This window comes from Aptenodytes patagonicus, chromosome 1 (genome assembly GCF_965638725.1).
Source record: "Aptenodytes patagonicus chromosome 1, bAptPat1.pri.cur, whole genome shotgun sequence".
Classification (NCBI taxonomy): Eukaryota; Metazoa; Chordata; class Aves; order Sphenisciformes; family Spheniscidae; genus Aptenodytes; species Aptenodytes patagonicus.
The window spans coordinates 87,741,764-87,764,389 of NC_134949.1; the positions used below are offsets into that span (position 1 = coordinate 87,741,764).

The window sequence follows — 22,626 nt, forward strand, 5'->3', positions numbered from 1 at the left end:
AATAGGAAGGACTTGAAGTCCAGATCCTTTGGGTGTCACACCCCCCACCCCCAAGTCTGTAGTGAGGGTCTGGTTCAGCTTTGCTTGTGCTTTCTGGACTAGTGACTCATTTCTGTCTCCCTTTCAGTGACAGTCTCCTACTCAAACAAGGGAAGAAATGAAAGAAACTAAAGCCTCCTAGAACCACCGGCGCTGACCAGCAGAAGATATGAGTGAGGAGCTTTGAACTCCCTCCACTAGCATTGTTTGCCCTCACTTTGAAGCTGCTAATCCAGTAACCAGATTTGGTTCCCGTGCCCCTGCTCCATCTGTGGTGATCCAGTTATGGGATTGGGCTCTGCCACTAGGCAGCTGTAATCCCTTTCTCACCCCACCAGTTAAATTTGGGGAGGGGGCAAGGGTGCTTACTGGTATTGACCCATGTGGAATAGTAATTCACCTCTAATCTTCATTAATTTTTAGATTTCCGTAGGGTGAAATCAGAATATTTTTTTTTTGGCCAAGCAAGGGAGTTCTGCTGCCATCAGCACCAGGCTTTTTTTCCAGTAAATTTTGTTTCTCTTTCACTCTTGATCCCAAGAGAACCTGGGACTGAATTCAGGAAAATGTCATTCATTGGGTGCCTGTCACTGCTGGAGTATCTATTTGTGTCACTGTCTGCTCAGTGATTCTTTCAAACATTTGTAAAAATTAAAACCCCCAAAATTTATACTGTGTCTAAGTGTGCTTAGTGCCAGAAAAAGAGGTTGTTTTGCATAGGGGGAGGTGGAACAGAGCTTTTATTTGGTTGAAGGCAGAATTGGGATGTTGTGGGGAAAGGAGCAAGGGAAATGCCCTCCTGTTCACTGAGAAATCACAGAGTGGGGAGAGAAGGAGCAGGTGTGGATGCTCATACAGCTGCACAGGTGACCAGGGCCAGTTTCTTAGCTGCCTATAGATGCTAGAGGTGAACATAGGTTTACCTGCTTTTCCATATCACAGCAGCATGTATGTACTATGTCCTGACCTCCATTGTTACACCTTGGTTTTTTCCTCCTGCTTTCCTGGCCAGAAGTATAGGAGAAATCTTCCTCCACTGACTAAACTTTCTTCTGTGCTTGGGTTTCCAAGGCAAAATATTGTCTGCTTCAGGGGCTAGCTTTTTCCCTGTCTCACTGGGTTGCCCCATACTAGATTTAGGACTCAGAGATTTCACAGAATCATAGAATTGTAAAATATCCTGAGTTGGAAGGGACCCACAAGGATCATCGAGTCGAACTCCTCACTGCCCACGGGGCAACCTAAAAGTTAAACCATGGATAAGAGCATTGTCTAAATGCATCTTGCACACAGACAGGGCTTGGGGCCATGACCACTTCCCTGGGGAGCTTGACCACCCTCTCAGTGAAGACCGTTTTCCTTATATCCAATCTGAACTTCCCCTGATGCAGCTTTAAGCCATTCCCTCGTGTCCTGTTGCTGGACACCAAAGAGAAGACATCAGCACCTCCCTCTCTGCTTCCCCTCATGGGGACATTGTAGACAGCAGGGAGGTCAGCCCTAAGCTGAACAAACCTAGTATCCTCAGCTGCTCCTTGTAAGTCATGTCCTCGTTCACCATCTTTGTTGCCCTCCTTTGGACACATTTTTATATCCTTCTTACATTGTGGAGCCCAAAACTGCACACAGTACTCAAGGTGAGGCTGGACCAATGCTGAGTATAGTGGGACCATCACTTCTTTTGACCAGTTAACTACACTGTGCCTAATGCACCCCAGGATAACGGCCCTTTTGCCTGCCAGGGCACTTTGTTGACTCATAGAGCTCACCGTCGACCAAAACACCCAGATCCCTTTCTGCAGGGCTGCACTCCAGCTTCTTGTCCCCCGGTCTATACGTACATCCAGGATTACACCATTCCAGGTGCAGAATCTGGCATTTGTTCTTCCTAAATTTCAGACGGTTGGTGTATGCCCAGCATGCTAATCTGTCAAGATCTCTCTCTAAGGCCTCTGTCCCCTTGAGGGAGTCAACGGCTCCTCCTAATTTAGTATTGTCGGCAAGCTTAGTGTGTACTCAGCTCCTGCGTGTAGGTCATTGATAAAAGCTTTGAAGAGAACTGGCACTAAAAGCGAGCCCTGGGGAACACTGCTAGTGACTGGCCACCAGGTAGATGTTACCCCATTTACTGCAAGTCTTTGAGCCTGACCCATCAGCCCATTGTTCACCCATTGTATTGTGTGCATGTCTAGCTGTATGCTGGACGTTGTCCAGAAGGAATCAAAAACTTTGCTAAAATCAAAAAAACCCCACATCTGCTGCCTTCCCTTCCTACACTAGGCAGGTAACTTTGTCATGAAAGATTATCAAGTTGGTAAGGCATGACTTCATGAACCCATGCTGGCTTTGACCAATGACTGCATTGTCTTTCAAGTCTTTTTCAATAACTCCCGGAATAATCTTCTCCATAATTTTACCAGGCACCAGAGTGAAACTGACAGGCCTGTAATTACCAGGGTCTTCTTTCTTGCCCTTCTTGAAAATTGGGACAACATTTGCCAGCTTGCAGTCAACCAGGACCTCTCCAGATTCCCAAGACTGATGATAAATAACTGAGAGAGGTCTTGCAATAACATTGGCCAACTCTTCAGTACCGTGGGATGAATCCTGTCGGGCCCCATAGGCTTGTGTGCATTCAGTTGCAGCAGCAAATCCCGTACAAGTTCAAAGTCAACTTGGAGCTTATCACTCCCCCCAGTTGCGGTCCTCCAACCCAGGGCTCCGGGCATTCCAGGGCCCATCATCAGTGTTAAAGACAGGTGAAGAAAGCATTAAATGTCTCTGCTTTATCTTCATCCCTATTTGGGGATGAGGTGACCAACCTCATCAAGTAACGGACCAATGTTTTCTTTAGTCTTCCTTTTGCTGTTAACCTACTTAAAAAAGCCTTTTTTGTTATCCACCACAGTACCGGCCAGCTTCAACTCCAACTGAGCTTGGGCCATTCAAATTTTCTCCCTATAATGGTGAATAGCATGTCTATAGTCCTCCTGTGTAGCCTGTCCTTGCTCATAGTCCATACGCTTTCTTTTTCCACCTAAGTTGCAGAAGGAGATCCCTATTCAGCCAAGCCAGCTTTCTGCCTCACTTGGTTGACTTCAGACACATTGGAATGAGCTCCTGTGCTCTTGAAAGAAAGCCCTTAAAAAGTGACCAGCATTTATGGACCCTAATAGTCTCAAAAGCAGATTCCCAGGGGACCTTACTAACTAGTTCCCTGAGTGGCCTAAAGTCTGCTCTCCCAAAATCCAGGGTAGTAGCTCTGCTGACAGTTTTTCTCATATGACCAAAGGTTTTAAACTCAACTATTTCATGATCACGATGGCCAAGACAGCCACCCATGAGACCATCTCTATTTACAAACAACTCCAACTTAAGCTCTCCAATGAAGAAGAGAGGCCTTTAGGGACCTCTTACGCAGGTGAAGCAGAGCACAAGATGTTTAAAGGAACAGATATGATCTATGGATTCCTGGTTTTACAACTCACTGTTACTAGAAATCAGAGCCATAACTAATACCCATTTGTCTTGACTTGCAGCATCAAGGAAGCACCAATTTTTTGAACCACCTTTGAAAATGCATTCTCAAATAGCTACCCAAAAGTATGTATGTACTGTATGTAACAGTGCCTAAGGTAAAGCAGAGTAGACCGCTTATTTCAGTGCTGCATTTCTTGACGTACAGTCATGAAAGTTCTTGTTCAGTCTATATTCTTTGCAGACAGTGGATATTATGGACACATTAAGCTCTGGAATTTAAACACAAATGAAGTTCTCAGTGTAACCCAAACTTGCTCCACAAGATGTCTTCATTTTCATGCTTTGGGGAGAGTTTGGTATGCCTTGCTTTACGCTATGGCAGCTTTTTAAGAAGGAGGTGGATTGGAGTCTAAAGCAAAAGCAGGTGTTTCCTGAGAGTAGTTCTTTAGGCCCATGGCTTAGAAGAGGGTATGTGGCATCATTCAGAGGTGAAACACACTGTACCTTCACTCGTCTTTCAGCTTTACTTCTCTGTCCATTGTTTTCCCCCACCATCCCTTTCCTGCCTTTTACTCTAGTGGCAGCAGAGTTGCAAATCCAGCCGGTAAATGCACATGCCTGTTGGCTCACAGGCTAAGGGAAGCTGAAGTCCAGCACGCGGGGAAGAGGGTCTGCTCACAAAGTATCGTTTATCTTCCGAATGCTTCCAACCAGATTTCTTGCCACGTCAAATGACAGCAAGCAGTGTCCTTCCTCCCACTGTATTGTGTCTCAGGTATGTGTCTTTATCCCAGGCAGCTTTCTCAGCCACGTGCTCTAGAATCGGCTGCTGAACTCAAAAAGGATGGGATTGCCGCTGTGGCATTGTTTCTGCCTTTGCTTGCTTGAGGCAGAGTTTGCAGCTAGGAAGGGGCACAATACCCCTGGTATGCACAGGATGGCATGTGCCACTCATCCTTGGTGCTGTGATTTGTCCCTCATAAGCTTGCCTGTTGCCTAGACATAGGGTGAAGTTGTTTTTTCTAACAGGATGAGTTCTTTCATCTTGGAAGTGCATTTTTGCTGTACCTGTGCCACACAGCATTGGCCTGGGGGACGCTATTCTCTGTGTTAGCATGGCTGAAATCACCACAGCATCCACAGAGCTTGTCCACGCCTTTGTACACTGTCCAACCTTGCCTTGGCTCTGTTTATGCATTTGGCACCAGATCAAAGCAGGGAACTTAGCTGAAGCTGGCTAAATCATCCTGCCCCTCATCCTGCCCCTGCCGTGCTGATGGGGTTCCTGCTCCCTCCTGCAAAGTGCATGAGCGTGGGCATGTCCTCTGGCAGGTGGCAGGGCTACAAGGATGCAGTGCCTGCTTCCAGCTGGTTTGTACAGACTGGTAGCTGCTTCACCTTGCCGGCTCCCAGGCAGGTACGTCACCTTGCAGGCACATTGGCCATTGCCACTGTACTACAAGCTACGTGGAACAGAGTTCAAGGCATGCCGCATTCCTTCTCTTTTCTGCCCCTTCCCCCATCTGGATTTGTGCTCTAAACTGAGAGGAGAGAGCCCAGTCCTAGGGTCCCAATGCCAAAGCAGGGAACGATTACAGCTGGACTTCTAAAGTGCTCAGTATGGTCCTGTGTCAGGCAGCTGATAGGGATTGACTGTGCAGGTCCCTCAATGCCGTTACCTTCCCACACAGAGCCTAGATGTGGCTCAGACCAGACAAAATTCCCTGTCCCACATTTCCAAGCGTTCTTGGCCTGTGTCCTAGGTCACTCTGTGACCTAGCTCAGACTTTTCCCTAAGTGAGACTGAGCTCTTCCTGCCATCAGCTCTAACCAGGTCCTAGTCCAGGACACCTGAGCCATCTTTTTCTTTGAGTAGCAAACGCCCACAGCCTAAGCAGTGCCTGTACCTGTAAATTAAGGATTCCCCAGCACATTCTCTGCAATCTAGGCCAGCTGCCACAGAAGGGTTCAGGTCTGCACTCTTTAGCTGTGGTTTCATCCAAACTCTCTCAGCATTCTCCCAAATGGTTCCTGGGTACAGTTCACAGGCTGGGGCCTAGTTTTAACTGGCAAGAGTTTAAAAACCATGCTGAGGCCCATTTTAACACCACCAAGGATGGGTTCCAGTGCTAAGGAATGCCCTCCGGCATTCACAGAATGATATAAATAGTGGTGGGAAGGGACCTCTGGAGGTCTTTAGTCCAGGCTGCTGCTGCAAGTGGCAGTATTACCAGCACTAGGCGAGATCAGCTGTGGCTTTGTCCATTCAAGTATTGAAAATCTGCAAGGCCAGAGTTCTCCCTCTGAGCATCTGTTTGAATGCTGTCTGATAAAAGCAGTCTTAGTGTTCAATCCAAACCTCCCGAGCTGCAATTTGGGACCATTGCTTCTGGTTTTATTATCTGCCACTACCATCATTTTCTTACCACCCCTCCGTGTAGTTGTAGATGAGAGTAGCTTAACCCTCAGCCTCCTCTTTACCAGACTAAACAATCCAGCTCCCTTAGCCCCTCCTTGTAGGTGACTGACTAGTATCTGTGAAGCCATGCTCTGGTCTTCCCTCTCCATAAAGATGAAGTTTCATTTCTACTAAGTCATGCCTAGGAAGGAACAGTCAGGCACTACACTGTTTCCTGAAGCAGCCCTTACAACTTGACTTACCCTCCAGCTGAGGCTGGATACCACCAAAGGCAGATGGGACAGATGACAAAATGACTAATGATTTGGGGGCATGAGGACGACTCTTCCAAATACCAAAATTTAAGTGCAAAAGCCTGCGTCTGAGTTTGTCACAGCTAACTTTCTGCGCTCAGACTTCCCTGACGACTACCAACGTTCAAGTCTCACAGCAAGGAGCCACTGTATTTGGTCACAGCTTCTGTTCAGGAGTCTGAAGGCTGCAGGAAGTGATGAAAAGTAAGCTAGAGCCATTCTTGTAAGTCTTTGCAGGGCTGCAAGTGAAGCCAGGAGTACAGCTATACTCCAAGAGAAATTATAGAAAAAAATTTTGGGACTCAGCATTCAAACAAATACACGTTTATTTACAAACAAAGGAGAAAACATGGCCATCACACCAAATTCTGGTATATTTACAGCATCCAATCGAAGGATCAAGTAGAAAAGGGATCATAGGGCAGGGGGTTGGTATTAAGGCAAGAGGAAGTTTCCTGTTGAATTACAGAGGAGCTGAGCTGAAACAGGCCAAAAACTCCAGACGTTAAAAGATGAGGCTTCAGGGAACACTAACAGGATAAACTCTAACTCACAGCAGTGGACAGAGATGTAGCTCCTGTAAAGAGCTTCCTTAGCTCTTCCTCAAGAAGTCCACTGAAGCTGGTACAGCAGAGGTGAGTTTGGGCCCCAGTGCTCAGAGAGCAAGGGAAAGAAGGGGTGTGATTTTTTCCTGTTAATGAATGATGAAGGGGCAGCACAGGCAAGGGACGATGAAGTCGGTCAGCTGAGCTGGAAAGCAGGCTGGTTCAGGGCACTGAAAAGTGGCATGGAAGAGAAGGGGAAGGCCTACTTCCAGTCCAAGAGCGAGGAAGGTGAGACAGGCCAGCCTGGACATGAGCTCCAGTCCTGCACCCTGGGGTTCAAAACCCCCATGGGGCTACCTGCAATGTATGCTTATTTTTTCTTTAGTGAGGCTTTCAGCTTCTTCTCTGAGGAGCGCTGTTTCCGCACCTTCTCCTCCTTTTTCCCCAAGTTCTCATAAACTGTTGACTCCTCCTTCTGCCTGTAAGACCGGGGAAAAACAAGGGGGAAAGTGAGCAAGAGGAAAAAGCCATCCAAGCCAGCAGGGAGACTGTTGCCAAAGGCAAGCATAGGTGGGCCTCTGGTTTAGGTGAGCTCTTACTTGGAGGATTTTCGTGAAGCCTTGGCATGCACATTCCTCACTGCAGGGGGGTAGGCAATGTTCCCATACTCAGACTCGTTCGGCTTGCCCTTCTGAGACTACAGGAGAGAAGAACCAAGCTGAGAAGAGTTCTGGCTGTTTAACCATGCTTCATGCTAGGATCTCAGTGGAGGTTGGTGGATTGCTGAAGTCCTCAGGCTCAGTACACTCTGGCCGCTGCTGTCGCAGAGGTGAGCAGCAGGGATGCAAATATGTCCTTGTACAGCAGTGAACAGTGGGGCAACAAATTTCTGGAGGCACTGGAATGCCTGAGAGTGCCACGTGTCAGTTAAAGGATATTAAACTGATAGCAGCAGCTAGTGGATGCTGCCAGAGGCTACAAGGAGAGATAAAAGATGCCACTTCTCAGCTAGTAGGAGAAAATCCTTTCCACAAGGGCCTGGGAGGCAACTGCAGAACCAGGGTGGGAAAGACAAAGAGGAAAGGAGAGGGCAAAGTCTTTGCCTGTCTTAGATTCAGCTTGTAACAAAATAGCACTTGGTGGAGACATTATATAGAATGTAGTTGAAATAACTGCATTAAAACTTATTGCTGTTTAGCTGTTCAGAAGGGGTTGGTACTTGAGCTGCCAATGTTGTCCCCTGAATTTTAAAGGGAGAAACAAGGACTCAAATCTTGGTGCACCATCATAGTCTACGTAGGTTCCCGTGCTAGCTTAAGGCTTGGGAAACAGCGCTTGGGCTCAGAGCCAGCACCATGCAGGGTCTAGACTCACAGGACAGGAAAGTAGAGTCCCCTTTCTCACCTGGATAACTTCCAGCTTTTTCTTGGTCGTCTCTATGAACTGGCAGATGGCCATGTAGATGAACTTGTACTGGGCCTCTGTCTGCACCATCCCTGAGCGTTGGGCCCTCACCATCTGGATGGTCTTCTGGATGTCAATGTCACAGTCTAGCCCTAGCAAGGGGCACCAGAAAAGCTTATGGACATGTTCACTGACCCCAACTCTCCCAATTCTCCACCAAGAGCAGTCACAGTGGAGATCAGTCAAGAAGTTTCCACCTCCCTCCATACTCTTTACTCCCGTATGGACCTCCTATCCCTCCTTCCTGCTCAGCATCTTCCATGTCTGGCCCTGGAGGAAGAGCCTGAGCTCAGGGAAGGCTGAAGCCACAGTAAGTGGATACGTTGCAGAGATCCAGCAGCTGCCACATAGCAAGGACAGCACAACCTTCTCAGGGCTGTGGCAGGATCTCTCCCACTGACACGTGACAGTTTTCATCCCTTTGCAGCTGGACTTAAGGGCACAGCCCTACTGGGTAGGCCAATTCACTTCAAGACACTTTGGAGTCCTCTTACCTTTGGTGGAGATTGTTTCCACTATCATATCAATGACGATGATAGTCCCAGTGCGGCCAATCCCAGCACTGCAAGGAGAGGACAAGCAGAGATAAGAGCAATACAGCTCCTGAAACAAAATGCAGCTGCTTCTGGGGAAGGATGCGGCACTTGTAGCAGCTGTTCAGCAACACCACGAAGGAGTCAAGGATTCAACAGGCAGCAGAGTTTGGTTTGGGGGCATCAAAGAAGAAAAAGCAAATAGCGGGGCTGGCATAAGCTTCACTCGCAAGTCCTGGGGAAGAGCTGGTGCAGCAGGACAGACTTTCTACACCTCACCCTATATAAAGGATGGAGAATGCTTCAAACTCCATCCTCTGTACCAACCTGCAATGCACCAGAATAGGCCCTGCATCTGGCATGCTCTCCTGCTTCTGGTTTATTTGGTCGAGGAAGCTAAGCACTCCTCCTGGCTCGCTGGGTACGCCGTGGTCAGGCCAGCTCAGGTACTGGTAGTGCCAGATCTCACGCACAGCCTTACCCTGGTAATAACAAAACACCCTCCCAGTAAAACTGCAACCCAGTCCTATCCCTGGCCTCTGTTCCAGGGAGAGGTGGGTCTGAAGCCAGAGGGAATCTCCGTCTCCTGCGCACTTCTTGGTGATTCCAACAGTGTTATTCCAGCCCAAACCAAGTGGGAACAGCAACCCCAAGACTGATACAACAGCAGCATCACCACAGCTCCCAGCAGTTCCCAGCCTTAGACATACAGTGACCATTAGACCCATGGGCTCCATGACAGCCCTTGACCAGGCACACTCACGTTATCCCTTGGACACACACAGAGGTGCCGGAGTTTGTACTCCAATGCATCATGCTCCCCAGTGTTCTCCACAAGGTAGGGACCGTATTCCTTCGTGCTGCCCACCTCTGGCCAGTAAGGCACACATTTGTTCTGTGTGGACAGAGAGGGCAGGGTGAGGACGGGCAGAAGGCAGGAAAGAGAGAAAGAGCAGAGCAGTGGTTGAAGGGGAAAAGAGGGCAGCTCCAAGACACCTACAGACTGCTACTTACCCGCCCTTTTTCTACCTCCCGTGTGGTCATCACAATAATGCACGTGTTCTCCTGCCACACCATTTGCCAGAAGTCATTGACTGTGGCATCCAGGCAACCCTGGCTAGCGATGTAGGTCTTGGTGCACTCATCTGGGCTGATCAGGTTGTTCTGAGTGTGGACAGGGGAAGATCAGGAGGGCTGCAGGAGCAGGCAAGCCCTCCTCCATTTTGGGCATCTTTCAAGAGTCTCACCTTGACATAGTTGGCATTGATATAGTCAGATCCAGGGATATTTGGGTCCCTTCCTTGGAGGATGACTCTGGAGTGATCAACTGGGGATGCGGCGAAAGAATAAACAGAGCAATAAGATATTCTGTGCCCAACCACATGAAGCTCCTTCACTGCCCCATGCAACCTCATTCATGTTACCCAGTGCATGCAGCATGCCCCATATTTTCACCTCTCCTTCTCTGGGGTCAGACCAATCTCACCCCGTCCTCCCATCTCTCTACCTCTGTGATGGACCATCAGAAGCTAATGAGTCTGATGCAACCTTCCCTCCTTCCTTCAAGGACATGAAAAGTCTGTGACCTCTCTCATCAGCTCTTAAATCCTCAATGCCGCACACCTTGTAACCCGCCCTGGAGGATAGAGCGAGCTGAGGCAGGGATGATGGACAGGGATGACTCGGACAGCTCTTCATTGCCTATCTATTTGTTGGTTTGGTTTTTTTTTATAGTGGAGAAGCAAGACTCACAAGGCAAGATGTTCTTGTATCGGTTCTTGCTCTTGTTTTCAGGTCTCTGACCCTCATGACGGTCAAACAGGTGCTTGGCTTCCTGTTTTTGCAGACTCTGAGAGCAGAAGACAGAATAGTCATGGCAAGGTCACAATGTATGACAGGGGAGATGGGCACTCAGAGGAACAGTGGTGACTCTGGGGACACATGGGCATGCTTGTGGGGGAGCAGAGAACTGAAAAGCAAACCTAGACTTGAAAAGTCCAAGGTTCATGCCCTTGCTGTCTTGGTGACTCGTTCTCCCAACCATGAAAAAGCACATTTCTACCTCACTGGGTTCACTTAAAGATGACACTCACTCCCCAGAGTGTTCCTCTGGGTTCCAAACAGAGACTTCTTTCAGAGATAAATTGACAAGAATTTACAAGACACCTGAGAAGTTTGTGTCCAGGAAGAAGTCGGGGATGGAGAATGAGGTGGTGCAAAGCGACTTCCCAAAAAGCCAAAATAATGTCCCCCACCAGTTTCTTACGTCAAATTCCTCCCAGAATCCAGCCTTGGACGTGTCCTCAGATAGACTCTTCTTGTTCAGCTCCTGCACTCTATTCTCAATGTCAGCAGCATTCACCCTCGTAGCGTAGTAGGGCTGGGAATGGGAAAACACAATGGGTTGGCATGAGAGAGAGAGACACTGCTGGAGAGCAAAGTCTCCTCTGTGTGCTGTGGAGAAAAGGAGGAGAGGGACACAAAGCAGGAACAAACAGCAAGCGGGTCCCTCCAAAGGATCCCTAAGAAACAGAGGAAATGGGATTTACCTGCTTCAGGTACACAAAGGAGCCAGACATCTCCTCAATTCCAGTCTTCTTGAAGTGCTCCACCAGATCTGCCAAGCTGTCAAACATTTCAGCACCTCCAACTGTGTAGCGTCCATTCTAAATGGAGGAAGAATGTGTAACGTCCCACTCATAATATTCCTACAGACAAAGCTGATAATGCTCAGGGAAAAGGTAACGCTGGGGTGCAAAGCCATAGGCACCACCCTGTGCCGTCTAGAAAAGCATTTCCTCTGACAGGGAGGTCAAATGGTAGTTTGCCCTGAGAACACGAAGTTCATAGCATGGTGAACTGACTCCTGTTCTCAGTGGATGGAAGCCCAGAGAAGGTATATCGCCCTCGGCTCTCATTTAAGGTCAGTTGCTTTCTGTCCTTGAAATCTCCCTTCACTCTCTGCATCATCCCACATGAAAGAAATAGGAGAACTTGTGACAGCCAGGTTGGTAACATCCTTCAGACTAAGTGTGGAGGCCTTGCAGATGCCCCTCTTCCTCCCGCAAGAGCTTTTAACTCTTTTGATGAATTCGTAATTAGACTGTGAATCCTCCTCTCTTTTTCACCACAAACTCCCTGTACTGGAGTTCTCGGTCACGCTGAGCCCTGCTTCCTCCCTTGTCTGAGCACCCAGCACTGCCCATGGTCACCCAGGCTGGGGTGAGTACACAAGGAACCTGCAAGGTGACAGCACTTTGATCCAAATTCAGAAACACTGCTGGTGGTAATCAAGCTGACAGGGCCCATGCATTTGAGGACATGATCAGCAGAGATTGGCAGCGACCTCTTCCACTCCCTTCCCTTTTGCTCTCCCAACCACTCACCTCACACATGATCTTGATGTGCGTGACTTTGAGCCGGGCCCCAGAGGCACTGGTTGCCCCAGCTGGTGGAGCATCAGACCCAGGTTTAAGCTGGTCAGTGAGGACAGACAAGACAAAATCCCCAGGTTTGCTGAGGCTCTCCCGCACCAAGAAGGTCCAAGGGGTGGCTTTGGCCTGGAGGAGTGACTCAGCTGCAGAGCCTGACAGATGCCCATGGTACCACCTAGGAAAAAACAAGAGAGCGTCAGAAGAGAGGTGGAGATGCAGGTAAGTGGATGCCCTTGAGCTGATGAGTGAAGGGAACACTGGGGAAGGGTGAGGGAGGAAGAAAGAAAGGGGGAAACAGAGGGGAGGGAAAGAGAGAGGGAAGGAAACCAAGGGAGGAGCAGGATCTTGGGAAAAGCAGATGAGAGAAAGAAGTAGAGAGCCGGCAAGAAAAGGAAAGGGCAAGGGATGAGGTGGAGGTAGAAGGGACCTGGGGAGCAGAATGCTGGTACCAGAGGATACAGTGGGAAAGCACCGTGTGATCCAGTTGTGTGTTACACACAAGCACATATAAGCAATGCTTGCTGGCTTGAAGACCAGTTGGGGAAGGGTAGTCTGTGGGTTTCAGCACCTCCCAGCATTATTGGGATTCTATCCTTACTGCTGCAGGGTGCTTTGGAAACTCAAACACCAGGGGGGGGAAAAAAAAAACAAAACCCCAGTGAGTCAGAAACTCTCCCATCGGATTTAGCAGCACCCAAATGGCTGTGTTGAGATCAGATCCATTGAAGATCCATCGAAGATCCATCCCAGCAACCCCTCTTTCTGAAACTCAGTCACCTCTTCAATCAAAGGATAATTCCCATGTCCTGGGCACATCACACTGCAGCAATAAGCCTAGCCATGGGAGTGAACACCAGGAGTCACCTAGAGCTCTTGGTACTTATCACTGTTGTTGATCCATGTGCGCATTCCTGTCCTCAATGCAAACACCCAGTCAGCAGCTCCTTCTCTCCTCTCAGCGCAAGGTGAGGAGCATCCCCATTTGACCGAGATGCTCTCTGCCTTGCTGCGGGACTGGACCCAGAGCAGAGAGGTACACAAGTGTGGTGCAAATGGCACAGCTGGTGCAAATGGCACAGCTACTGCCAAGCCCCTTCCCACCTACAAAGGTCTCGGGGGGGTGGGGTGGGGAGTGTGCCTGCCTGGTGGGATCTCACTGCACTGTGTGGTGTGGGTGCAAGTGACGGACACCAGAAGCAGGCTGGGAGATGGGACAACCCTGGCCTCTCCTCCTACTGCAGGGCTTGCTCTTCCTGCAGAAACTCCAGATGTGACCCAGGTTGTCTCTGTGCAGATCCTCTAGTTCCTCATGCCTGTCCCAAGCTCCACAGTCTCTTTGGACCACACCAGAAGGTCCTGGGGGACACTGCTGAGCTGCCAAGTAGAGATGCAGAAGGCCATGTTCACTGCAGCTCTGTCCTGCTTCCACAAAACTCGCTTGGAAGCTGGAGTTGAAGATCCAAATTATAGAAAGTTGAGAGCTGTGTGGTGCTCTGGGCACTGGGAAACACTCTGAATCATCCCACTTCTCCAGGTACCCATTTGCTGGTGGAGCCCCTACTGGATCTGAACCCATCTCAGCCCAGGGGCCACCACAGCCCTGGTGCTCCTGCCCCGGCCCCTTCCCTCCTTCCCAGCTTGGTGTCAGGGAGGGGACTTGGGCCCTTCTCCTCCAGCAGGGATGGGCCTGGTTCAAACAGGCCCCTCTGGTCCTGAGACATCCCCATCTCCAGACGGAGCCATGTGCTGGGCTCTGCGTTCAGGGGCCTTTGCAGCTTTGCAGGGGCTGGCTGCTGTGCCAGCCGAAGGCCGTGTTCACTGCAGCTCTGTCCCACTTCCACAGAGCTGCCTCAGCAGCTGGAGACACAGCCGTTTTGGCAATCTCCCCTGGTGAACAGCATTTCAAAAGCAGGTAGCTGTTGCATCAGACTGACTTGCAACGCCCCTCCCTGCTCCCGCTTGTTGCAGGTACCGCAACAAGCACCAGGCATGCTCCATACATCACGGTGCGCACTGCCATCAAGGCCAGGCTGACGCTTAGTAGATGAGCCAGTGTAGTTAGAGCTGTGGGAGCAGGTTTACTGCCCGCGGAGCAGCTAACAGTGGAGGCCTGGGGTGGTATTGGTGCCTATGGTGAACTTCACATTGTTAGAGCTATCTGTTCCCAAGAATTGAAATGGAGTTCGGGAGGCCATGCCCCAGTCACAGAAGCAGCCGGGGCATTCATTCACCCCTGTATCTGGCCAGACCAACACATTTCTCTACACAACATCTAGAAACCATTTTGACAGCAAGATGTGGCAGGCAGTTGTTGTGCCTTAGCAAGTAACTTCTGTTGATCCTCACCTCATGCACTGCAGGAAATAGCTTGTGACTTCCATTGCACAGCAGTCATTAATTTCTGATCCTCCTCCCAAAGAAGGATTCAGCCACCATGTGCCAGTGCTCAGATGCCCCCCCAGGGAATGGTTGACCCCTCCTGCTCGTCAAAGAGGTCTCTGGGCCTCCCATCCACAGGTAGGAAGGGGTTAATGGGTCCTGTTCCCCCCCTCCCTTCCCCCAGTAGAGCCCAGCTCTTCAAAGCCACGTGATGGAAAATCACTTGGGGAGAGAGCGAGAGGAGCTTTCATAAGAGCCTGGGGGGGGGGGAAGTTTCCAACCGCAGTGAGGAAGGGAGGAAACTGCAGGGCCACAGCCCAACAGCCTTGAGTGAGAGGACAGCCAAGCATGCAGACGCTGGCCCCTCTGCAGCCTGACCCCAGAGTAAGCAGGGGCGTACCCAGGCGCTTCGCCCAGGGCATCTTTGCTCCCTGTCTCCAGACGCACAAGGAAGACCTGTCTGCCCCAGAGCACGGCGGAACTGCTCCCCGAGCTGCATCAAACAACCTGAAAGCACAACACAAGGGCAAAACCACCTGATTTGATTTAGGAACTTGGTGTCAGAGACATATGCAAAGCTGGTACAGGAAGGAGACTAAGCAGGCTAGGAATAGCAGGGGAACATGGTCCTGCTCTCAGCTACGTGAGTCACCCAGGCCCAGAATAACCAAGGAGGTTTGGGGCAAGGCTGAGGGCTTCCACATAACATGTCACTCTACAGACCACTGCAGACCCGTAACTAACACTACAACCTTTGCTTTTAGGAACAGTATATAAATAGCAAAGGCAACAGGAAACCAGAAATAAAAATAGAGCCCTATTAGGTCTGCTGTGACGGGTCAAGATATGTCCAGCTATTCCTGGGGATGCTGCCCCTGTGGAAGCATAGGAGGGCATGGGAGGCAGGAGACACTTTTTTGCAGGGTTTGCCCTGGGGATGCAGGCAGGGCAGAAAGAAGACCATGAAACACAGAGGATGTCTCATCACAGACACACCAGCTGCTTTGCTTTCTCCGTACCTCTCTGTAGTGGGGTCAGAACAGTTGAGCGGGTATCGCAAGTCAATGATGGTTCCATCTTTGTCCTGCAGCGAGCCCTGTTGCTGCGTGTAGTACTCCACCAGTTCTGACAAGGTGGCAAACTTCTCCCCTCCATACAGGTCATAGAAATCCCCAGTATTCTGGATGCGGATGTGGGTAACCTGGTCACCAACCCTGTGGGATGATGCACAGAGCAGTCCAGTGAGGCAGTTGGAAAAGAGGCAGAAAATGTTCTGCATTACCTCCTGCCATGGAACCAGAGCAAACCATCCCAGTGGAAGGAGATGACTGGAAAGAGAAGCTCCTGGGGCAACTTGAGGGGGGGTCTAGAAGATGCTGGGAAGTTCAGGTCCTTTTACAGCTTGGAAAGAATCAAAGGAATAAGGACAGGATGAAGAAGATGCCACAGGACATGTGAGGATCTAAGCATTCTGCGTATGTAACCCTGGAAAGACAGAAGTTGGGGTCCAAGTTACTTACCGAACTGAAAGAGAAAAATCCCCCTGATTCTTCCGACTGGGTCTGGCCAGAAAGCTCCCATGGACACCTCGTCCCTTCAGTAAGGCTTCAGCTTCCAGCCCACTCAGGTCACGGTGAAACCACCTAGCAGAGGAGATAAAAACAAGACCAGGTGAATAAAAAAGGCCAGGCACTATTGTGGAGACTTGTACAGTGAAGAATGGTCCCCGGTCAGCATCCCCAGAGATACCATACAGGTGACAGCCAGCAGCAGCATCCCTTCCTACCCGATACCTCCGCCAGCCTATGAAAGGTTTCCATTGAGATACAGCTTCCAGGATGATCCCCCCTCTGATCGGTCCTACTTTCCTGGTCCCACTCCCTACACACACACATACTTCTCAGCCCCTCTTACCTCACCATGGTGAAGGGCAAAAGAAGAGGGGACCAAGTGGCTACCACCAAAGCAACTCAAAAAACACAGAGGAAAAATCAGTTTGCGCTGGCGAGAAAAAGGAAGTCGGAGGTCTGTGCTGGAATACCCAACGCCAAGCTGTTTCTGCGCCTCTTGGGAGCTGGCCATGTATCTCTCCTGGCGTCTACCGTCAGTCCATTCAGACCCTCTCCATCCACCTGTTTCTGGATACGTGCCTTGATCTCTGGCCCTCTGCACAGTGCTGCTGGGCACAGGCGGGCGCAAGCCCATGCACAGCTGGGCACACGCGGCTCCAGGAACAGGAAGCGCTCTGAGCTATCAACTCCCCAGCCCCAAGCTGCTTTGCACACACTTCTGCTTCTCCTTTCGTGTCTTTCCTCCCCATCCCCCCTGTTATTCTTGGGTCCCTGTCTTTTTTCACACCAGGCTTGACTCTACAAGTGCATCTTGGGTCCCGGCTGTGCTCACAAAATTCAGTTCTGCACGTCCTCTGTTCCCCTTCTTCCCCAAAAGGCCAGTGAGGCATGAGTGCTCCCAAGCCCTTGGCCGTGGAGCCAAGGGGACCACAGCTGCCTGGGGTCACCCACACACCTGCAAGGCTGAAGCAGGCAGCACACGCTAGCATACATTGAGCAATGAAGCACCCTGCTACAGGGTATGACTGCCCAGCCACACAGCTTGGCTCTGCTGGGCTGCCCTCAGCTACCCAGCTGAAACCTCCATACTCCAGCTCGCTGAGGAACCCTCTGGACAGGTAAATATCCCACGTGCTCTGTACAGCCACAGGGGCAATCTGTGCAAACCCAGAGCTGCAGACTTTGAGGTCCAGGCTAGCACTCTAAGCACAGCACTGCCTTCCTGAAAACAGCCTGCTGGGGGATGCAACTGACACGAGCATTAGTAGCTCGAGGGGGATGGGGTGGGAGGTGGTGTTGAAGCTGCCCAGAAAAGCAGGCAGAGAGCAGGGCAAAGAGCTACTGCCTGCAGTGGGCCCACACAGCACCATGAGAGCTTAGCCTAGTTCCTTCAAGATCCCAGTACAGCATACTGAGGCCAAAGCTGTCAACCTGGACAACCAGATACAAAGAAGGAAAACTAACCGTTTCCAGTTACCTAGCCATTTCCAGCTACGGCCCATGACTGCCCTTTTCCATAGCACTGGTTTCAAGGTCTGCAGCGCTCATGAAAGAATGGGAGATAAGCAGTGGCCGAAGAGGGCAATCCAGCTGGCAAAGGAGCCTGACTCTTCCCTGGGGCCATCTCAGCTACCCTGTGTGGTGGTGTGAGCAGCAGGAACAGCAAGAGACTTGCCCATTTCAAGTATGAGCAGCTGCAGACTTCCCTACACACCACCAGACTGGTAAATCCTGCAAAAAACTGAACAGGCCGCTAGCAATGACCGAGACAAAACTCGTGGCCAAGACAGAAACTAACAACAAGGGGAAGTACAGGAGAGACTAGTGGGAAGCTAAACTTCATTGCTAGAAAGGCAGTCCAGGCACCTACAACAGCTTCCTTTGAAATACTTCTTGTTTCAAACACATGATGAGCTGGGATGTGGTGAGCTGCAGGGATCCAGCTGTAGTGACTTAAAACTGATATTAAAAAAAAGGAGACTTTCAAGGCAGAGAGACCTGTGGCTCAAGGGAACAACTTCCACACAAAGTTTTAGATGCAACGTCTACAAGACCGCACATAAATCTGAGCCAATTTAGCACTGGCACAGGAAAGAAATGTTGTTTAGTGGTAGGACAGAAATGACAGGAACTTCTGGGCAGAAGTCTCAGAAGAGAATTCCTGATGTCAAAAGAATATTAGATTATGCAGGGTTGATATGAAGCCACGGCAGACAAAAATAAAACCTAGGCATCCCTACACCTTATGAACTGGCTGAAGCAGAAAATCTGTCCGAGGAAGATAAATTAGTGGAACACAGGGGAACAGGGAAAGAACAAGGTAGCAAAGAGTCCAGATCAGAATAGAAAGGGTCAGTTAGCACTAAACCCGTGTAATTCAGTGTCCTCCAGTAGGACAAACCACGGGGTGCAGTTGTCAGTAGTTGTGTGGATACAAATCCCAAATCACATAATTTACAGCATGAATTTATACCGCTGGTTGCTTTCAGCTCAGGAAGGGACTGGATGCGCACAGCTGCCTTGGTGTCTTTGATCTGGGCCACCTAATTAAAAACCACCAACGAGGAGCTCCTGCTGGTAAGGGAGGCAAATATCACAGTAAAGCAGCAATTTGTTGGTATCTTTGAGGTTGCTCTCCTGAATGGCTGCAGCATGCAACAGCAGACTATAATTGAGTCGCTAAAATGCTTTCTTAATATAATTAACAGGTCAAGAGATTTCAGCAAAGAGACTACTTTTATGCTGTTGTTTGGCTTTCAGTACAACACAGATGGTAGAACCTCATCTTGTAAATCTTTTGTGGAGCCAAGCCACAGCTAGCACAGGAACAAATTTAGAGGAGAAGATAAATTAAATAGCTAATTAAAAGACACCCACATCTGGACTGCTGTAAAAAAGACACTGAGAAACTGGACAGAATCCAGCATAAAGTCACTAAGGCAGTGAGGAGCCTGGACCGCAGCAGAGACAGAGGAAGCTGGGTTTGTTCAGCTTGGAGAAAAGATGCTTAAAGAGGGATTTAACAGCTGTCTGAGAGTACCTAGAGGGGGACTGGGGGTTTTAGAGCCACATTCTTCTTTGTGGGACACAGCAAAAGGACAAGAGGCAACAGGCATAACTTGCGGCAAGGGAAATTCTGACTAGGTATCAGAAAAAATTGCACACGCTCTGCCCCCCAAAGGCAGTTCAGCAAGTGCCACAGGTCCCCAGAGAAGCTGGGGAATCTCCACTCTTGGAGGTGTTCAGGACTCACCCGAACAAGGCCCTGAGCAACCTGATCTAGCTTTGGGGTTAGCTCTGCTGTGAGCAGGGGGTTGGACTAGGTGATCCAGAGATCAAAATGGTAGGCGAAGGAAGGGTAGAGGAAGAGGTTATGCGTGGAGCTTCTTTTCCCCCCTGTAGTCCCTAAGCCTCTATTTGCAGCTACTTGCAGAGTCAACCCTCAAATCCATAACAAATTTAGCATCCTTTGGCAAGGAGTTCCACTGCTCAGCTACAGAAACACCCCCTCCTTTGGCTTGCTTATAACCTGCTCCCTGCCTCATTTTTATTAACATCTGGTTGTTGTAAAGAAAGAAAAATCAATGACTGATTCCTACTCACCCCCTCCAAGCTGCTCATGATACGGACCCATAACGTCCATACCCTTCCTCAGCTCTTTGCCAGGCTGAAGACTCCAGTCCTATTTAGGTGTTCTTCCTACAGAGCTTTTCTACACCTCTGATCGCCTTTGCTGTCCCTCTCTGAGATGTTTCCAACTCTGGTGTATTGTTTTGGAGATAAGGGTGAAGGGTGGCACAGAACTGCAGTGGTCAAGATGCTGGTGAGACATGGACATATATGTGTATATATATATACGTATACAGGCACAGTGATGATTTCTGCTATTTGTTCACCACAACCAAGCATTAAGCTAACAATTGCATGATCACAGTCTTACTCCAGAGAGGTTACGATTAGTTCACAGTTCATTGTTTTATATGTAAATTTTGAATTATTTTTCTCCATGAACATTGTTTTACCTGTGCCTATATTTATATTTCATCTGCTTTTCTATTGCCCGTTCATTCACTATCATAAGGCCCTTCTGCAATTATTCACAGTCAGCTCCCACCCTATTATCCTGAATAACTTTCTACCATCATCCAATTTTCTCACCTCACCATACAAGCTCTATTTCCAGGTCATTTGGGAATATACTGAACAGCGTATATTTCAGGTTAGGCTCCTGTGATCTCATCACTGATGACTTCCCTTTGCTGTAAAAACGGGATGTTTATTCCCACCTTCCGTTTCCTATTTTCTACTAATTCTTTACCCAAGAAAAACCTCATCTTCTTTCTTATGTCATGACTTCAGCTTTATTTAAAGACTTTGATGAGAAAATCTTGTAAAATCATTTTTTAGAAATCCAAGGAAACTGTATCAGCCAGACCTGCCTTATCCACAAGCTTGCTAAGTCCCTCAAAAACCTCCAGTTTTACAAGACAGGATTTGCCTTTACAAAAGCAGATGCTGACTCTTTAATATCACACTTGTCGCTTTCTGTTATACTGTCTACCCTCTTGCCCAGATATCAACTTTATTGTTCTGTGCCTCCCTCGCATTTGGGGGATCTCATTTGGAGCCCTTTTTGAGAATCAAGCATTGCATTTGTTACTTCTAATTCTCAGCACTGAGATGACTTTAGACAGGAGGTTTTGCCGTTTTGCACAGAACTGCATCGTAGTTCAGTTGTTAGTGCAGAGTGAAGGCCACCTGGGCTTGGGGAATGGGCAGATGGACCATCTTCCTGCAGCTTGCCCAAGCCAGATGCTCTCTGTCAGGCCACGGGACCCCAGGACAGCGCTGGACCATCGTGGTTGCCCAGATCCTTACCATAGAGTAATGCTAGTGCGAATCCCATTTCCTTACACCACGCCACTGTAGTCCCTAGAGCAGAGCACCCGTTTGGACTGACTGTGAAGGTTTTATGTCCTGCTGTTCCACAAAGGGCTAGAAAAGACTGTAAGCAAAACAAGAAATAACCAGGATTTAAAAGGTCAGCCACCTGACCTCTCTCTGTACAAAAACATTCAGAGATGCTGCAGCTGCAGGGCTGGAAGAGTAACTGTAGCGGACTGGGCATTGCAATTGTTTGCTCTTTATCAAAGTGAGAAGGAGCAAAGGTAAAAGCAGTAACAATCTAACCCGCCCTGAACGCCAGTCCTCCAGCTATCCTGTAGCTCCTATTAGAAGGTGGGTTTTTTCCCTTCTGTGCCCAATTCCTACTGCCAGTATTTTTATTTTTCTCACCAACAACTCTTGTTTTCTTCCCCTAACTAGCATTCACAGCACTCACCCACAGGATGGCATCAGGATCTTGACCCTCAGATCCCCACTGATGGGGGACTGACAGCAGCTGGTGGAGGAAGTACCACAGCCCTTAACCAGGGGGTCCTACTAAAGAAAATAAAACAGTATTGGAATTATCAAGACAGTGTCTTGAGACGGATTTGGGAGAGAGATCAAAGACCTTGACAGAGGAGGGGCGGACTCGCACCCTCCCGACAGGGCTGGATGCTCTTGGCGGTGAGTGCCACAGCTCTGGAGGAGCAACTGGCAGTGCTTGGGGGCTGCGACACCTCCCGTGACCCACCTGTTTCTGATCCACACCGGCACAATCCCACCTGTTCCTGGGCGGACTAAGAAGGTGGTAGCTCCAGGTCAGGCAAACTGCAGGCCTCAAGCAGAGGCCTTAATTTTCACCATTTGCAAAGCACTTCCTGGGCTGTAGTTAATGAATAATTAGAGGGGTGGGGGAAGGCCAAGGCCAAGCTGGGAGAGGTGGATGGAGACGGAAGGGACTGACTGCTCTTCCTGCCTCCAATCCACTAAGCTTACGCCCTCGCTGGCTACATTCCTGTCTGGTTCGTAACCGAAAGGCACAGAAGGCAAAACCAGACGCAGCGCTCTCACACCTGGCTCGCAGCTCCCTGCTCTCCCTGGCCTGGCTTCTTTATCCCCAGCCCTGCCACCCATCGCCCTCCCCGAAGACCTCAACGCTTCCAAGGGCAACAGGCACGTGGGCCAGGAGGCCACAAGCAGACGTATCCGATGCCCCTTCATTTGAATCAAGACGGAAACACAAAACGTCACACTGGAGTGAGGCTGCTCCGCTAGGTTTGTCTCTCTTCAGTCCCAGAAGACGCGAGATAGTTTTACATCATTTTTGTTGTTCTAATCCGGGCTGCAGCCAAATGGGTCAAGCCCAGCCCTCCCATACCGCGCCACTCCCTGCTGCATCCCTCTGCTGCTTTCTTCATTAGGGCTGACGTGTTTGATTGCGCATTCAGCTGGAAAACAATGCAGCCACAGGCACTGGTGGTAGGAGTGAGTTAGCAGCACCGACCCTGCTGGGGACAGGGGTCTCAGCGGCATTTATGGCCCTTGCTGAACAGTGCTAGATTATGTTTAGGGACACATTACC

General features: G+C 49.5%; 1 protein-coding gene across 4 annotated transcripts; it reads right to left on the reverse strand.

Annotated features, from left to right (window-relative positions):
- Window positions 1–6,539: 6,539 nt before the first annotated feature.
- On the reverse strand, window positions 6,540–21,883 carry PTPN6 (protein tyrosine phosphatase non-receptor type 6). 4 transcript variants are annotated; one of them, XM_076347036.1, is made up of 16 exons: window positions 21,796–21,883; window positions 21,499–21,596; window positions 16,107–16,229; window positions 15,606–15,800; window positions 12,160–12,382; window positions 11,323–11,439; window positions 11,040–11,153; window positions 10,526–10,622; window positions 10,021–10,100; window positions 9,788–9,937; window positions 9,537–9,668; window positions 9,101–9,255; window positions 8,735–8,802; window positions 8,181–8,332; window positions 7,376–7,473; window positions 6,540–7,255 (listed from the first exon to the last, which is right to left on the reverse strand). In XM_076347036.1, the coding sequence occupies exons 2-16, from the start codon at window positions 21,510–21,512 to the stop codon at window positions 7,147–7,149; spliced, it is 1,827 nt and encodes a 608-aa protein (XP_076203151.1). In that variant the 5' UTR covers window positions 21,513–21,596; window positions 21,796–21,883; the 3' UTR covers window positions 6,540–7,146. The 4 variants fall into 4 exon arrangements, with proteins under 4 accessions (XP_076203151.1, XP_076203133.1, XP_076203124.1 ...); XM_076347018.1 differs by having other exon boundaries at window positions 21,499–21,599; window positions 21,796–21,857; XM_076347009.1 differs by lacking the exons at window positions 21,499–21,596; window positions 21,796–21,883 and adding an exon at window positions 16,628–16,858.
- Between the last annotated feature and the right edge of the window lie 743 nt (window positions 21,884–22,626).

What these genes read in the sequence shown, in the direction of transcription:
- PTPN6 (XM_076347009.1), bottom strand. Translation starts at nt 16,791, where the DNA reads ATGGGCTTGCGCCCGCCTGTGCCCAGCAGCACTGTGCAGAGGGCCAGA. An exon ending in GATTCTGGGAGGAATTTGAC is followed by an intron (nt 10,623 to 11,039) that starts GTAAGAAACTGG and finishes TTCTGCTCTCAG; the next exon opens with AGTCTGCAAAAACAGGAAGC. An exon ending in ATACAAGAACATCTTGCCTT is followed by an intron (nt 10,101 to 10,525) that starts GTGAGTCTTGCT and finishes CCGCATCCCCAG; the next exon opens with TTGATCACTCCAGAGTCATC.